The sequence below is a fragment of the Manis pentadactyla genome, chromosome 17 (assembly GCF_030020395.1).
Source record: "Manis pentadactyla isolate mManPen7 chromosome 17, mManPen7.hap1, whole genome shotgun sequence".
NCBI classification, from domain to species: Eukaryota; Metazoa; Chordata; class Mammalia; order Pholidota; family Manidae; genus Manis; species Manis pentadactyla.
The window spans coordinates 66,207,739-66,225,407 of NC_080035.1; the positions used below are offsets into that span (position 1 = coordinate 66,207,739).

A 17,669-nucleotide genomic window follows, 5' to 3' on the forward strand; every position below is an offset into this window, starting at 1 on the left:
GCCCGCAGTGGCCGCGTCGGACGCTGGGAGGGTGCTCTTGCTCCCGGGAGTCATGAGGGGCTTTGGGCTTCTGGGGGGTCTGTGGACAAAGGAGCCGCTAAAGGTGAGACGTCAGGGACACAGCAGCCGTCCCGCCGGATCGTGGTTACGAGGCCTTCGTGCAACGCGCCGTCCTGCTGCCCCAGCACCTCTCCGCGGGGACGCTGGCAGCCACCTGCCGCCTCCTGGGCCGCCTGAATTATTCATCCCCGAGCTCCATTTCGGGGGCTGCTTGGTTACAGGGGCATCGTGTTCCGCCGCCCGCGCTCCACAGGCCCTGGAGCTGAGAGGCCAGGTGCCGCCCGCACGGGTGCCCCCGCGGTGATCCGGGCTGCCTGGAGACGGGAGGCCTGCGCTTCTGGGGCAGACCAGAGGAGCCGGTGCTGGACACTGCGAATTCTGTGGTTCTCTCCGTCGCTCTCCTTGGAGCTGGTACCGCCGCGCCCTGCCCCAGCCCTTTCACCCCTACCTGCCTGTCAAACCAGTCAGGCTGCAGTGCTAGGTCCCCAGCAAGCTCTCCAGCCGTGGGGCCTGGAAGGCACAGCAATCAGAGCGATTATGTACCCACCCATGCTGAGCCGGTCAGGGCCCCGGGCTGAGCCCTCGTGAGTCCAGATTATTCACTCTTCCATCAACAGGTGTTTATCCACCGCCTGCCATGAGCCAGACGTGGTTCTAAGCAGAGAACAAAGTGGCAGTGGTCCCTGCCCTCGAGAGGCCTGCTCCGGGACAGAACTGAACGTGCGCTGGGTCATGCCGGCCCACCCCTCACGGCCTGCTTGATCCGAAAGAGGCCAAGCTCCCTGTGCTAAGAACCCCCGGGAGGCTCCTGCCCCTGTGAGCACCAGGGGCCGCACATATTCCCTTCCTGGGCAGTGTCCCTGGCCATTTATTTAATTCTAGATTCTGCTTCCTCTCCCCGGCTCAAGCCAGAACCTGAGATTCACGGCTTCCGGGAGGGAGGCCTTGGCGGGGGTGGGGCAGAGTCCCTGCAGGTCTGTCCATCTTTGTTTTCTCCAAAACCAAATCCCAGAGAACCCAGAGGTGACACAGGAGGAAGAGGGGAGAGGTTGGCCTCTGTCTGGAGTGTCCCGGTGCAGCAGGACTGCCCGGACCCCAACCCTCCCACCTGGGATGCAGGCCTGGAGGCTGCAGAGGCATGCTGGCCATGAAAGGCCACCTGAGCTTGGCAGTGGACGCTGGGACGTAGCGCTGCCCTCACCGGAACCAAGGCCAACCCAGTGTGTTTGTCCTTGAGTATCTTGTGCCTCGAGGAAACGCAGTGGATATGTGCTGGTTGCGTGAATTAAGGATCACATCAGTCTGTGGTCAGGTAAACGCCCCTCCCCTGGTAGACGTTATGCTTGAGGTCAGACTGGCCTGGTTCATATCTTGTTTCTGCCACCTACCAGCTGCTTGGCTTTGGAAAATTATTTAAATTCTCAGTGTCTCGGTCTCTCCATCTGTCACATGCTGCACAGACTAAATAAAGCAGCGTGTGGGGAGCGGCAATCACGGCCGAGGCGGTGGGGGCACCCCTGAGGGAGGGACGGGGTCCACGAGGCGGCTCCGCGTTCCTCCAGGGCCTGGGGGCCTGTGTCTGTGGGGCAGCAGAGCCACGGCGTCGGAGCAGGAGGTGGCCCTGGCAGCACAGCACACACGTGTCACCTGTGCTGCGACGGCCACCCCATCCTCGGTACCTTCGGCCCGGCAGGCAGGTTCCCCTTTCTCCTGACAGCCTCTGTGGCAGCCAAATCAAATGATGTTTGGATGCCCTGACTGCAGATGGTGTTCACTGCAGAGCTGGGCTCGGACAGGCCTGCGCAGGGTGAGGCAGGGTCACTGGTGGCTGGCGGGCCCGCGGGATGTGAGCCGAGCTCACACGGGGCCGTGCGCTGTCTTGAGCGCAGGGCGGGGGCCAGGAGCAACGCGGAGCAGAGCCCCCAGTGGTTAAACACGGGTGCTGGGGGCTCAGGGTTGGCGCTGGGCTGCACAGGTGACCTCCCGGACCGGGACCCTCATCCGGCGGGGACGAGGCGGAGGCGCAATGCGGCCTTGATGCTTCCTACCTGCGCGCACACGGCCCAGGCCGGCTATTGAGGGGACAAAGCTGCCCCTCCAGGTTAGCGTCTAGAACTCTCTGCAGTTCACTACTTGGAAAAGGTTGTTGTTCCTGGCCACACCTCCCCACACCCACGCACTCACCCCACACTCAGTGCTCACGCACACACGCACGCAGCCCACACAGTCCATTCACGTGCTCACTTGCACACCCACCCACCCCCCATGATGCTCACAGGCTCGCACACCCTTTCGGGAACATTGCAGCAAGTTCTGGGGACTGCGCGTGAAGCCCACTGGTTGCTGGGACTTGTGCAGGGGTGGTTGTGAGCCTGGCCGCCCGCCTGACTTTGCCGCGCCCCAGGGTGGGACCCAGGTTATCTGCTTCACCCCCTGAGCCTCAGTTTCCATGCCTCAGCACAGCAAGAGTGGCAGCACGTGGCTGGTGCAGAATGTCCAGCAGCTTTCATTAAACATGGGTGTGGTGACTTGCAAGCAGCGACCAAACCGGACCTCCTCCCGTGGGAAGGTGTCCGTCCAGATGAGCCCGTGCTGCTGGACCGCCGCTGGCCGAGTGGGCGGTGCACGATGAGCGGGTGTGAGCGCGGGATGGCCTGGCGCCGGCAGTCCTGCCCACCACTGCCCTGCTCCGCGTCTTCCACGATTGCTTCTGTTTGGGGACCCGGACGCGTCCCCCTGTGGGGAGAGACACCGGCTTCGTAGGGCGGGTGGAGGAACTGCCCCCTCATCCCGAGCTTTTAGCTGAGACTCGCACATGGCACAGCTGTGCATCCTGCAGAGAGCGACACCCTCGGGCTCAGCGGGAAGGCCACCAGGCTTTCCCAGGCAGAGGCACGGGGAGGCGGGCACGGGGAGAGACTGCCCCACTGAGGGTGCTTACAAGGCCGCTGGTGCTGGCTCTGGCTGGGAAGAGCATCTCTAGGAGAAGCAGAATTTATTTCCTGCCTTTAGGCAGAAAGTGGAAGCGTGCCTGCATTTCCTGCTTCTTAATTGCTTCAGCTCAAAATAATTTTTATGTCAAAGAGGATAGTGCGAGGGAGTCTACCCGGCCAAGGAGCAGCTGCCAGGCTTCCAGCATTCCAGGACACGCTGGGCAGGCTCCGGCAGCGCCTGTGCCTTGGTCCCGGGTCAGCCTGTTTACAAAGGCCCGGGAGCCCAGCTGGGTCAGAGGAACAGCAGCAGCGAGCTGCTTTCCCGGCAGAGGAGGCGCTGGGCGGCCCTCAGGGCCCCAGACTGGCCTGCCAGCAAGACCAAGCCCTCCCCTCCTTCCTACTGTCTTGTTTGTTTATGTTAAAAATGCAACAAATGGGGGTGGATCTGGGAGGGGTCATGCGGGAGCCCCTTGCACCATACTTGCAACTTTTTTTTAACTTAAAATCTCAAAAAGTAACAATAATTTTAATAAGCTGTTTCAAACATTCAGTGAGGTATAGGGAATAACATAACATCCCTGGGCCCCCCACGTAGCCTTAATGAAGTCTCTACATTTTGCCACATTCCCTTCCAAGTCTTTTTAAAGAAATAAGATTTTCAAACAGAGACAAAGCCCCTGAGAGGCGGTCCCCGAAGCCACTCTGTTTCTCCACGCAAACATCTCTGGGGCTGGCATGGCGCCTCCATGCCTGTGAACTTCCCTCACGTGCTATCTGTGCATCCACACGCGTAGGGTCGTGGCATCTGTGCACTTACACATCACTAATGTGACATTTCTGCATCTACAACCCATAATTCCATGGCATCTGTGCGCTTGCCCGCAGCACAGGACACACAGTATGCGGCCCACACGGCCAGGTCTCACCCCATCCAAATACACGGTCACCTCTCACCAGGCCCCTGGGCTCCGCCCTGCTCTCTGCCATCCGCTCTCTAGAGCAGCACCCCAGCCCCTCCGCCCCCGGGGCCTGGCTGGGATCCCTTCTCCCTGGACCCTCTGCCCGGGTGTCTGAATGGTAACTGCCTGCCGGCCCCCGTTTGGGTGGAACGCACCCGCCCAGGCGTCCGGCTGTGGCGCTGATGGCGGCTCCTTCCTCCCTCACCTGGCTGGGCGGCTCGCCTGCTTGGCTGTCCCTCTCTCCAAGCCCGGACTGCCCTCCCGTGTGTGGATGCCTTCCCATTCACAGGGTCTATTGCTTACTGTCTCCCTGTCCACGAGAATGCCAGCTTCACCAGCATATCGGTGCTCCCCCAGTTCAAGGCTTCAAGTCCAGTGTGGCTGCTTCATGGACGCTTTTGAGTGGATCAGTGAATGAACAGTATTGTTTTCATTCTTTAGAACTTTATATAAATGGCATCATACTCACCACAATGCTATGAACGTGTCCCACAGGGTTTTGAAGATCCCTTCACAGTGTCCGATCAGCTTTCATTCATTTTAACCATGTAGTAGACCACGTCTACATTTTTTTATCTTGCATATATTTTTATAGACATGTAGTTGACATAATAGTTTCAGGGGCATGATGCAGTGATCTGACAATTGTGTAATCCAGGTGCTCACCAGGGTGGGTGTGGCGACCCCGTCACCATACCGTTGTTACGGCATTGTTCACTGCCTTCCCTACGGCACTTTCTATCCCTGTGATAAACTACTTCATGATTGGAAGTTTATGCCTCTGTTTCCCCTTCATCCATTCCGCCTGTCCCCAGCCCCTCCCCTAAGCCTTTCTTTGTGTTTAGGAATCTGTTTCTGGTTTGTTTGTTCATTTGTTTTGTTTTTTTACATTTCACATAGAAGCAAAGTCTTCTTGATATTCATCTTTCTCTGCCTGGCGTATTTCACTTGGCACGATGCCCTCTGGGTCCCTCTGTGTTGCTGCAAATGGTGGGATCTCTTTCCTTTTCATGGCCGAGTAATATTCCACTGTGTATGTGCACCACAGCTCCTTTATCCATTCATCCATCGATAGACACTCAGGCTGCTTCCACATCTGGGCTACTGTCAATGCCGCAGTGAGCACAGGGGTGCAGATGCCTATTTGAATCAGTGATTTTGTTTTCTTTCGGTAAATTCCCAAAAAAGGAATTCATAGATCGTATGGTATTTCTGTTTTTAGTTTTCTGAGGACCCTCCATACTGCTTTCTACAGTGGATGGACCAATGTACATTCCCACCAACAGTGCATGAGGGATCCCATCTCTCCACATCCTCGCCAACGCTTGTTATTTCTTGTCTTTTGGAAGGTGGCCATTCTGACTGGTGTGAAGTGATTTCTTGTGGGTTTGATTTGCATTTCCCTGGAGATCATTGACGTGGGGCAGCTTTTCATGTTCTGTTGGCATGTGTATGTCTTTGGAGAAAAGTCTGCTCAGGTCCTTCCCCCATTTTTTAGTCGGATTATTTGTTTGTTTATTATTTATTTTTGGTGTTGAGTCCTATGAGTTCTTAATGTATTTTGGACGTCAGCCCCTTGCTGGGCTCATCATCTATGAGTGTTTCCCCCGGTCAGTAAGGGGACCTTTTCGTTTTGTCGGTGGTGTCCTCTGAAAAGCTTTTTAGTTTGATGTGTCCCCACATGGTTATTTCTGCTTTGTTTCCTTGCCTGGGGAGACACATCCAGAAAAAAATTGCTAGTTCCCGTGTCCAAGACTTTACTGCCTCTGTTTCCTGGCTTTTGAGTTTTACGGTTTTAGGTTTTACACTCAGGCCTTTAACCCATTTTGAGTTCACTCACATCACATCCCCTTCTTTCTTCTCTTCCTGGCGCCGGGTGCGCAGGCCGTGCCCAGCTCTGCGGCCACACATGGGGCTGTGCTGAGTATCATGTGTGTGTTGGCTTGGCAGCTTGTGTACATGAGCACGTTTCTCTGTCATGGTGAGCGGTCCCTTTAGGGTGACTGGGTTCTTGACAGTCACTCCAACCAGAGAGTCTCACTTGCTTGGTCCAGGACAGCAGCAATTTAAGCAGTGTTCCCATTAGTGTGGAGGGCGGCCTGGGTGGGAGCCACAGCCCTTGGTCATTTCCTCGGGGGGAGACGTGGGGGACGCAGGTGGCCGGAAGCACAGACACCAGGAGAAGGGGCGGGGCTCTGGGGGAGCTGATCTTGCGGCAGCCACACCTGGCCTGTCACTATCACACCGTGAGAGGCACCCCAGGAGCCGCCAGGATGCAGCTGCCGGAGCCGGGGCCCCCGGCCCTCCTGGACATGGCAGGTGAGTGCCAGCCTCCCACTGGGCAGGGACTTCCTGCCTCCCAGGAGCCTTAACTTGGGACAATTCGCTCCGTGTGGGTCCTTTGTGCACAGCCTCTGTCCCTGCCCTGTCCTCCCTGTCCCCTGACCCTCTTGTCTCCTGTCCTTGTCCTGTCCCCTGTCCCTCTCATCCCCCGCCCCACCTCCCCCTGCCCCATCTCCCTGTGCCTTTGTGTCTGTCTCTCCCCGTCTCTTTCCCACTCTCTTCTATTACCTATAGCAGATCCCACACCTGAGAACTGGACGGCCCAGCCCAGACTCCCTTTCCGGGCCCCAGACACCCCAGGGAAACTTGTCTGGACCTCTGGGCAGCTGCTTCCCCTATGGCGTGACAAGCGCCATTGCTGTGCTTCCCACGCACACCCTCCCCCAGGCCCCGTGTGGTGTCTGGTTCTGACCCACAGAACCAGGCTCAGGGGCAGCCTGGAGCAGAGACCTGGTTCTCAGGGGGTCTGGCCCCTGCCAAGAAGCGGCCGGATGTGACAATGTGGCTGTTCTCCTGACCTGACGCTTGGGGGACATCAGAGGGCCCCGCTGGCCCCTTCCAAACCGTAGGGCCTCACAGCCTGTTGCAGCATCTTCTAAAACCATATTAGTTAATGTCGTTTGATTTTTAAATGCTATCAAAGAACTTGGTTTCTTCCTCAAAGGAATAATTCCACACCCTCCGCTCTCTAATGAAAAATGCTCTGAGGCAAACTTCTGTACATGGGCCTTCATGTGAATAATAACTATCTGCTATAAGCTAGTTTTTATTATATTATTATACTAGAATGGCTGATGCTTTAAGAAATACCATCTGACTCGGCCTTTTTTCCTAAGAAGGAAGGAATTGAAAATTAAAAAAATAATCCTAGGAGTTGTTCTCATTAAAAAATCCGGAACATCAGTGTGGCTGGAGGTGTGATCATGGGCGTTTTCTACCTACATTTCTGCAGCCAGCAGCCAGGCAGGAGGCCAGCCAGCTGCAGGGCCTGGAGATGAGGCGGCAGGGGACAGGCTGCAGCCGGGGGAGGAGGCACCATCACTCCTCTGGCTGTCCCCTCAATGCCAGGGAGCAACTGGTGGGGGGGCAGCCATGATGCCCGCCCAGCGCCATGCCACCCACAGTTGGCATACACACTCCTCACCGGCATGTGGGAACTGCACCAGGTGGCCTCTCACCAGACCCTCGTGATAGGTGGGAGGAGGGCACAGCATGGGGCTATCACCGCCCCCTCTGCAGCTCAGGAGCTGGAGGCCTGTGGACCGTCAGCACCAGACCTGCTAGGGACTGGGGGCTGCGGGCTGATCAAAGGCCTCTCCCTCCAGCATGCAGCCCTTTCTTCCCAAACCCACCCTAAAAGCATGTAGGGCTTTGGTAATTATCTTACTGTCTCCTCTTGAGTTTATTTATTTTTGGCAAATTTTACGCCACATCCTATATCCATACAAAGTAGGAAAGGCCAGGATTTTCCTGCTGTTTCTGGGGCTGGAGCGTCCCAGCCTGGGTCGTCAGACTGCGGTGGCTCAGAGCCGTCCCCTCTGGCGTCCTCTGGACTTGTGTCAGCCTCGGAACCTGCGGCTCAGAAGCGGACGCGAAGGGCCGTTCACATCGCCTGCTGCATCATTAGCAGTTTCAGTGGGAATGTCAGACTCAGGAGAAAGTGCTGAGAAGGCAAAGTTTTCTTGAAAATGGTTCATGGGAAGATTTGTGTGATACCAGAGGAGATGTGTGTAGGTTTTCACTCCGTGATCAGCATGTCAGGAAGTCCCTCCCGGTTCTGACGGGCCAACCAGAACCGTTAGCCGAGAGGCTGCAGACGGGTCCCCAACCCTCCCCCTAGCACCCCCGAAGGGACCACGGAAACAGCCTCGAGCCTCGACAACCAGCTGGCAGCTGAGGGGCCCCGTGGCCCAGGACCCGGGAGGCGAGGCCCACACGGGGAGAGCCGTGGCTCGGTGGGTGCGGAGGCGTCTGGCTAATTACCTGGGGCAGGACGGACGTGCGGTGCACTGAGTCGGGAAGGGTGGTGAACAAGGCCCTCTGAGCGGGAGGGCGTCTGTGGAGGTTCTGTCAGGCCCTTAGTCCCACGGCATCTGGTCCTGGCGTCTCACTGCTCTTCACGACCCCGGGGTTGCACGGGAGCCTGGGAGAGGTCCGGGAAGAAGAGCTGAAGAGGAGACGGGAGCCGCGGGCCCCTGGTTCATACGCAGGGGCTTGGGAGGGCGTCTGGAGACCAGGAGCCCTCGGGGGAGGCTGGTGCTGCCCACCTCGTGGTGCTGCCGTGCACACGTGACCATTTTCGGAGCTTCCACAGTGGCAGTTCCATTAGCTTCCAACACGTAGAAGAAGGTGTGTTTTTAACTTTTGTGTCAATTTCCCCCAATTTACCTGCCCTTCTGAGGTTACCCAGAGCTGAATTTCACCCCTGCGGCTTTTTCCTACCCGAGAAAGTGTCTCTGCAGTGTCCTCTGCTTCCCACAGACACCCCACCTGCTGCCGCACCCCCTTGACCGCGACCTTCCAGACTCCCAAACACCCTGGACAGATACCCTCGTCTTGGGCCTTAAGCAAGCGCGAGAGGAAAAGGGTGCCCGGCGCACGTCTGCAGGGAAGACGCGGCCAGAAGGCGGGGGGCAGAGCCCCGTGGAGCGTCCAGGGCGAGCCAGCGTCTGCCTGGCTGGGGGCTGTTTTCCTGCAGACGCTATAAATGTTTCATCCTCAGGGATTCTCACGTGTCTGTAATTCGAACTACTGGACGACAGGGACTGAAAGGGTGATTTACCGTCCGGTGAAGCTGCACCTCCTCTTGGGCACAAAGGAAGGGTTCCGTGGAGCCCCCGAGAGCGCCTCCCACGGCGAGGGTGCAGGGCCGCCGCCGGTCCTGTGAGGCCACGTCTCACTCAGGGCCTCTGCTTTCCCCTGACATTCTTCTCCCCTTTGGCCCCGAACCCCCCCTGCAGGAATTCATCCGGAAGTAACTAGCGGCGATAGAAGGATTGATAGACAAAGACGTTTATCACATTGTGGGTTTTTAAGGCTATCGACTTGATTGTTTAGACCAGTTTTAGGTTCATGGCAAAATCGAGGGGAAAGTCGATTTCCCATATGCCCTCCACCGCACCCCCCCACCGCAGGGTCCCCGACTATGAACGCCTCCCAGATCGTGGAGATCCGTAGGTCAGCGGGTACGTGCACTCACCGCGTGAGGTGTGGGGGAAAGCGTGTAAGATACCAGCTGAGCGTGGGTCGTGGGCAAGGTGTTTGGGAAGGTGTGTGACAAGGAGGAAACATGCTGACAGTGCATTAATGAGAAAAAGCCCTCAGGTTTTGAAACATTTCAGTCTCAATGTAAGGAAGAAGGGTTTAAAAAGTAGATGAGTGTATTGAAAAAGGACCATAAGATTATATCACACTTGCCAATTTGGGGTGAGGGGATTATTGTGAATTTTATTTTTTCTTTTGAATTTTGTTGTACTTTATAAATGTTCTACGAAACATAACGATTGCATTCATGAGCAGAATAAAAATCATACGTTTTTAATGTACAACAGTCTTCCTTGTAAAAATGTCACCGTCACTTTGGCAATATCTTCTAGCCCCAGTTTAGGTTGCTGTCTAGTTCACAAACATGACGAGAGGTGAGGGGAAGAGGCCCAGGGTGGCGGCAGGGCGGGAAGGAAATGAGGGTGGGTGGGTTGGTCCCAGACGCTGGAGCCCGAGGGCCTGTGCTGGCCGCTGGGGCGCAGATGCCAGCCCCCTCGCCGGGCGCATCAGCGGCCACCTGGCACCTCTCCCGGAGCCCGGCCCTTGCCGCCGTCACACCAGGGTGGCAGGCACAGGAAGTGACAGGCTCCTGGTCTCGCCTCGGGCAGGCCCACCCCCCAGAGTCCCACAGTGGCCCTGGCATTGGCCACAGGGCCCAGCATTTGGCTAGTTGAAGCGCCTCAGGGAATGGTGGCCGGGGGCGGCCAGTGTGTGGCTGGACGGAGGTGAGGTGTCCCTTAGGACATGTGCTGAGACGTGCAGCCACGGGCCAGGGTGCTCCGTCGCTCCTGGGGCCACGCCTCGCTCATCCCTTCAACATATACTCTGCAGAGGCCGCCAGGGGCATCCACGGGGCTTAAATGAGTGAATTGACCCCGGCAGGGGCACATGGCAGACCTGGAGGGGCAGGACTCCGTGGTTAAGGGGGTGCCCCTGGAGGTGGGGCCAGATGGGGCGCCCCTTGGGGGAGGCTCTGCCTCACGCTGTGTGGCCGGGCTGACAGCCCATCGGCAGGAGCCCCTGGAGCATATTTTCCCCAGCTGCCCTGCCTGTAGTTTGTTCTCCACACGGCAGCCTCAGTGCTCCGGAATCAGAGATCCCCAGGGGCTGCCTCCTCAGCTCACGGCCCTCCGAGCCTCATCCGGTGCAGCTGGGGGCAGGTGAGAGCATTTTCCCAGGACACGGGAAGTGCAGACACCTGTGTTAGGGAGGCTGGGCGGGCCCTCAGCACAGGGAGCTCTGGGGCCTGGGGCGGGATCAAATCTCAAACGCCTGGGTCTGAGTCCGGAGAGGGGCTGGGCAGGCAGGGCCTGCAGAGAGCGTGGGAGGAAGGACCCCTGTTCCGGGGGAGCTGCCTGCCCCTGCGCCTCCCCGGGACTGAGCTGGTGGCTTAGCATCTCAGGGAGTGAGCAGGTCCTGTCCCCCCAGAGTGAAGATGGCAGGTGACTGAGGAGGGATTCTCAGGAACAAGGGTCTGGAGGAAGCGGGGCTGGGCTGGGGCTGTATTGAGACTGGGGGAGCAGTGGGGAAGACAGGAGGCCTCAGCTGGGCCCCACTCGGTCCCAGAATGAATGTCCCTCCTAGGAGATCCGCCCTTGCCGGGTCAGCGGGCGTTCTCAGATCAGCCAAGTTGTTCTGAGTTCGTACATCGGTTTGTGGCTTGGTGTGATTTATTTCTGTTCTTGGGGTTGTGCCTTTGATTTGCCCTGAAGCTTTGCTCTAGGGCTGTGAAGTGCACACCTGCGGATGGGAACCTTCTAGGGTGTGACACATGTCTGCGTGTGGCACCACGGGCGGTCGTGTGAGCCGAGGCTGTGAGCACAGATGCGGCTGCCTCCCCCATTAAGCACATACAATGTCTATTTGAAAACTGGAGCGTAGGGAGAAGCACCGTGTTTTTCTTCCATCTCCTATTTTGTTTTGGAGCCAAAGGTACAAGATGGCCTGGCCTCCAGGCTGGGTGGGCCGGTGTGGAGTCCCGAGCCGCCCCTCCCCAGCCGACCACCCTGACTCAGTCATGCGGTTGCCGAGAGCAGATGGTCTTTGTAGCGAGGCTTCCCTCCTTCCTTAGACCAACAGGGAACCAGAAACCAGGACTTGAGGGAGGAGGGTTTCCCTTCTCTTTGCTCCCTGGGGTTCAGTGGCAGTCAGAACTGGGTCTGGCTCTAAAGAGCAGGCTGTCCAAAGCTGTGTCTTACAGTCAGACGTTTATTTTGTCACCTAATCACAGTTTGGGGTAGATAACACGGGGCTGTCTTTCTTCCCAGTCATTCTGCACGTGCAGCTTCCATCTCAAGGTTCCTTCATGGCCCAAAGTGGCAGCTGGGGCTCCGCCCTTACGGTTGTATTCCGGGCCATGGACGGACGAAGGCAGGAAAGGGACAGGCTCCTTTAAGAGGCTTCCTGTCAGTCCCGAGCAACATCCTTTGCTCTGGTGGGTGATGATCTGCTGGGAACACGGTCGCTCAACTGGCATGTCTGCACAGCCAGCACTGGGGAAGGTTGCCCCGGGCGAGGGGGACATGGATGTGAGGTGGGCGAGGGGAACGCTGGCACACTGACACTTTTTTTCTGCCTCCTCCCCATCCAATTGTTCAGGCGTTTGGCTCTGAGCTGGCTGGAGATGGGGAACAAGCCAGACTCCCTCCGTGCCCTTGGGCGAGACAGCCTGGCCTGTGGGCGGGGGCAGCGTCTCACTCTGGTGTGGGGCCTCTCAGCCGGGACCGGGCAGCACCGTGACTGGAGGGTGGCCGGTGTCCAGGCCCACAGACTGGGCAAGGTCCCAGCGTGGGGCGAGTGCTTGGAGCCGCTGGCATGGAGCAGCTGCCCAAGAAAGATTGGCCTCACTGTGTGGACTGTGCAGGGGCCGCTGTGCCCCTGCCCGGTGGGCACAGTTTAGGTGTGAGGGGTGCCTCGGGGAGCAAGCAGCGCCCACCTGCCCCCACGGGGCTGTGTGGGGGACACACGGGGGAGCAAACACCGGCCCCTCTGGGTGGGTGGGGGTCAGGGACGAGGCATGTGGGCGTTGGGCAAGTGGAGATGAGCCGCGTGGGGACTGTCACCAGGGCCCAGCAGGCACTCTGTAGGGCAGACTGAGTGTGATGAGGGCAGCCCCGGATCCTGCTTGGAGAAGCGGGTGGATGGGAAGAAATCATGCATGTGGGGCTGGGGGTGTCTTCCAGAGGCCCTCAGTGTCCCTGGGGAGGCAGGGGGCACATCCCAGGCTGCCTCTGCTGAGACTCCTTGGGGAGCTGAGCCCCCACCCCTCACTAACTGCTCTTTCTCTCCTCAGAAGGGTTCATGAGAAGAAAGAAGACTTCCCTTTGGTTTGTGGGGTCTCTGCTGGCAACGTCCATCTTCATCCTGACGATTGGCCTTGCTGCCACCACCCGCACGGAGAACGTGACTGTGGGCGGCTACTACCCGGGGATCATTGTGAGTGACGTGGTCGGGGCGGCTGAGGGTGGGGCTCTGCCTCCACACACCACTCCCAGCCGGCAGAGCAGGAGGTTCGGGGCACGGAAACCTCTGCTGGTGGTGTGGCCAGAACAGTGATGAGCCCAAAGATGCCCTTGGCCCACTTCCCAGACTGCGAACGCTGGGGTCTTGTGGCAAGGGGGCGATTATCCTGCTGGGTCCCCCAGGTGAGAGGCACCCACAGCCAAGGAGAGCGTGGCCCTGGGCCCCTGGATGGGCCAGATGTGGGGCCCTGGCTGAAGGAGCGCCCTGGGCATGGGGCTCACACACAGGTGTACAGGTCCTGGTCCCAGCCCTCGGGCCCTTCATTCTGAGGTGAGGACGGCCATGTGTGTGTCCTCTGATGTCCCAGCATCCCTTCCTCTCGGGGATCAGGGGCGAGTCTCCTCCTGGGGAACAAGAGGCTGATGGCCAGGAGCCTGCCCGGCCTGGAGCCCCCTTCCCACCTCTCCTTCCCTCCCTCAACATCACCTGTCTGCCTGCTCAGGCAGGTCAGAAACCCATTTCTGAGCGGGCTCAGCTGTGTCTGCACGACGGCACCGCCCTTGGCTCTGGTTTCCCATCTCACCTGTGGGGCCCTCTCCCGCTATGGGACTTGGCGCTGGTGCAAGGGAGTTGGGCAGGTGGGCGCCCCCTGACAACCCAGCGCAGGGCACCCTGGTGACCGGAAGGTGCCCCTCTGTGCCGTCCCCAGGAGTTACCATAGTGACCGCGGGGCTCATGTTTCAGCCACGCTGTTCCAGGAGGCCCCCTGCACGCTAAAACAGGTGGGACCCATCTGCCCGTGCGGCTGAACCTCTGTGAGGCAGGATAGAATGCTCTCAGGGGCAGCAGGGCCTGTGCAGGGCAGGCTGCTCAGGGAGCCATCCGCCACCAGCAGCGCTGACCATGGGTCCCTCCCATTTCCCTTTGTTGTCAGCTGGGCTTCGGATCTTTCCTGGGAATCGTTGGCATCCACCTGGTGGAGAACAGAAGGCAGATGGTAAGAGTGCATGTCACTTCTCTCGAAGGTGGGGTGGCGAGTGGGGAGAGTTGCCCCCAGTGACCGCAGGTGCTCCTGGGACAATGTCTGCTCCAGCCCAGCAGCCTACAGGATCGGAGCCCAGGTTCCCCGGCTGTGAGCTGCACAGCCCTGGACGCAGCGCTTTGTGGGTGCCGTTCATGTCCTAGTCTAAGTGGGTGTTGCAGGGTGCATCGTACTAGCTCCCCATGGGGTCAGGCAGCCAGGGCTGGGACATGGGGGGTTGGAAATTAAAATTATATTAATGAAATTAGTGTACAAAGTTCAGGTAAAAGCATGTGCGAATGGGCACCCCCTTTCTGAACTCACAGCTCCAGTGTCTTGTCCTAACTCTGGGGTATGAAAACTTCTAAGCCCTCCTGGACTGAGGCCTCTCAGCATGCTCAGGCCTCGGCTGGGTTGGGTGTCCTGTCCCAAGAGCAGCTCTTGGGGCCCCTGCCTACTGGGTGAGGGTGTCCCGACATGAGTTTCTGTGCAACCTCCCCAAAGCGGCAGATGGCTGTGAGGCTGGGGCCGTGGTGATGCACCCGGTGGCGTGTGGTCCGCCGCTTGTGGGTGGTGTGGACATAGTCTGGCCTCTGGATGCCTAGTTGGCCCCCTTTTTAAAACCAGCTTTACTGAGATCATCCACATGCCACAGTTCACCCATTCGTTGTGTGCAGTCTGATGGATTTACTGTACCCCCAGATGCGTGCAGCTCCCACCATGGCCATGTGGACATTCCAGCTACTCGACAAGAAACCGTGCCGACTGCTCCCGGCCCCCGCCCCACCTGCTCCCCGAGCAACCCCTGGGCGCCTTGTGCCCAGACACCCTGCCCTTTACTCCGACCTGGGCAGACCCCTTAGTGCATTCAGGGTTTGCCCCTGTGCGCATGTCAGAGCTTCTCTCCTTCTTACAGCTGGTGGTGTGTGCAGGGCCCCAGTGCCTCTGTCCCGGTGGACAGACGTTAGGGGTGTTCCATGGCTTGGCTTTGGTGAGCGGTGCTGCTCAGACGTCCAGCGAGGTTTCTGGGGACAGCGCCCTCACCGCTTTAGGGCGCGTGCCTAGGACAGGGTTGCTCAGTCGTGTGATCCGCCCTACGTTTCACTGTAAAGTCGTCCCAAGGTGGGCACAGTGGGCTCCCTGCTAGCAGTGTGTAGGGCTCCCCTCGCCCCCCCACCTCCTTGCCCCGTGTCACCATCTCGCTCTCATTCCAGCCATTCTGGTGGTCATGGAGTTGTGGGGGACTGTGGTTTTGATTTCACTTCCTTGATGACTAATGACATGGAGCTTCTTGTCATGTGCTTATTGGCCAACTTTTTACCTTGTTTTGGAGAAATGTCTATTCAGGTCCTCTGCCTGCTTTGAATTTGGGTGACTTGTCTCTCTGTTGAGCTGTCAGAGTCCTTCACACATTCTAGCTGCAGGTCCCTCATCAGATACACAATCTGCAAATATTCTCTTCTGTTTTACGGGCTGTCTTTTCACCTTCTTGATGGTGCCCTCTGAGGCACAAAAGTATTCAATTTTGATGAAGCCCAACTGAACTATTTTTTTTTGTTGCTATTTCTAAGACTCCTATGCAAATTCCAAGGTCATGAAGATTTACCCCTATGGCTTCTAAGGGTTTGATCACTTACATTTCAGTCTTTGGTACGTTTTTATGTATGGCGGGAGATAGGGGTCCACATTCAAGCTTTTGCACATGGCTCAGTTTTCCCCCATCTGGTGAAAAGACTGTCCCTTCCCATTCAGTGGTCTTGACACCCTTACTAATAATCACCTGGCCACAGACGTGTGCTTAGTTCTGGGCTCTCCGTTCTGTTCTGCTGATCCCTGTGTCTGTCTGTCAGTACACACTGTCTGGGTCACTGTTCCTTTGTGCTAAGTTTGAGATCAGCACGCGTGACTCCTCCCCATGTGGCTCTTCCCCATGTGGCTCCTCCCTACGTGGCTTCCCCCCACGTGGCTCCTCCCCGTGTGCCGCTCTCTTGGGATCGTCCTGGTTACTCCGTGCCCTTACTCATCCCACATGAGGATCAGAACCAGCTTGTTAGTTTCTATGAAGAAGTCAGCTGGGATTCTGAGGGATTGTGTAGAAACTACACATCAGTTCAGGGAGTTCTGCCATCTTAAATGTTAAGCATCTGACCCATGAATGTCGGGTATTTTTCCAGTTGTTTTAAGCGTTTAAGTTTTACACTTTCTTGTTAAAGCATTTTATTCTTTTTGAGACTATGGTGAGTGGAATTGTTTCTTAACCTCATTTTTGGACTGTTCTTGCACCCTGCAACCCCACGGAACCCACTCAATAGTTGCAACAGTTTTTGGTGGGTGCCTTAGGGTTTTCCATCTGTAAGGTCATGTCACCTGAGAAGAGAGAGGGCTTCCCTCCTTTTCCCATCTGACTGCTGGAGACCTCTTGCCATGGCTTTGAAAAAGAAGTGGAGGCCTAGGAGGGGAGATCAAATCCAGAAGTGACAGCAGCTCTGCAGTGTGGGTCCAGCTCCCCAGTAAGCGCCCTGCACACGGGGCAAGGGGGAGCCGCCAGGTCCCTCAGACCAGAGCCTTCCGCCTGGGGCTGTTTGCGACGCCTGGACACGCTCATTTCTGCCTTTTCAAGAAAATTCTCTCAGGCTAACTCTGTATGATAAACATATTTCAGAGCCAACCTTTAACTTGACATTCATGAAGCTGAAACCCATACCCGTTAGTGGCTGTGTGATCTTGGGGTGCTCAATTTGGCCATTGTGGCCTCAGATTCTTTGTTTCCAAAGCTGTTGAGAACATTAAGCTAATGTGCACGAGAGCATCTGGCCCAGTGATGGCCCAGAGCAGGTGCTCAGAGGGCGGCAGCCGCTAAGGACTGTGGTCGGAACCGTGGAGTGGTTTCAAAAGGAGACAGTAGCAGCCAGGAGAACGTCCGCTGCGGAGAAGACTCCGGCGTTCGGATGCATCCAGATGGATACCTCTTTCCTTTTCCTCACTTCTTAGTGTTTTACCATAGAAAAATTTAAACATGTACGAAAGCACAGATGTAATGAGCCCCCGTTGCCAGCTCCCAATCTCAGCAGGAATCCACCTGCGGCCAAGCTTCCTTCAGCCCCCAGCCCATTTCTTCCCTCCCCATATTCCTTTGAAGCAAATTGCAGACATTGTATCATTTCATGTGTAAGTATTTTACTCTGTTCAACTTGAGGGGTGGAATCTTATCCTTGGAAGTGGCTTCACCATTATCTCTGCCTCCAGTGATAGCCAAACAGTGCCCCACACTGAGCCAGTGTCCCGTGTCTTTCCATCCATGAGTGCATAATCGCCCTTCCTCTCCCAGACAGATGCGTGAACCGTGGATGGAGCCATCCCGAAGGCCGGGGCCGGGGCAGGCTGGGGCCGGAGAGTCTGTCAGCTGCCAAGCCCAACACATACAGGGGCACGCACGGACACACACAGACACACAGACAGACAGGCAGACACAGAGACGCAGACACACACACACACTCACACTCACACAGGGAGTCTCCCCCGTGGGTATCAGCTCACCCAGCACGGCCCCTACCTGCCCCGTATTCCCAGGGTGAGCCGTCCCCGCGGTGTCTTGCCTGGTGGCCCCCTGATGGTAGCTCACTGCTC

The 17,669-nt window shown here is 57.4% G+C and overlaps 1 protein-coding gene across 3 annotated transcripts in view; it reads left to right on the top strand.

Moving 5' to 3' along the window:
- The first annotated feature begins 10,424 nt into the window (after window positions 1–10,424).
- The window catches only part of TMEM255B (transmembrane protein 255B), a 29,003-nt gene continuing 21,758 nt past the window's right edge, over window positions 10,425–17,669 (top strand). For 2 of the 3 annotated variants that reach the window (XM_036904751.2, XM_057494491.1), the window contains exons 1-3: window positions 10,425–10,719; window positions 12,852–12,994; window positions 13,956–14,018. In XM_036904751.2, the coding sequence (XP_036760646.2) occupies window positions 12,860–12,994; window positions 13,956–14,018 (198 nt within the window). In that variant the 5' untranslated portion in view covers window positions 10,425–10,719; window positions 12,852–12,859. Of the gene's footprint in view, window positions 10,720–11,975; window positions 11,994–12,851; window positions 12,995–13,955; window positions 14,019–17,669 lie in introns of those variants that run through there. The other variant, XM_057494490.1, reaches the window with a different exon arrangement.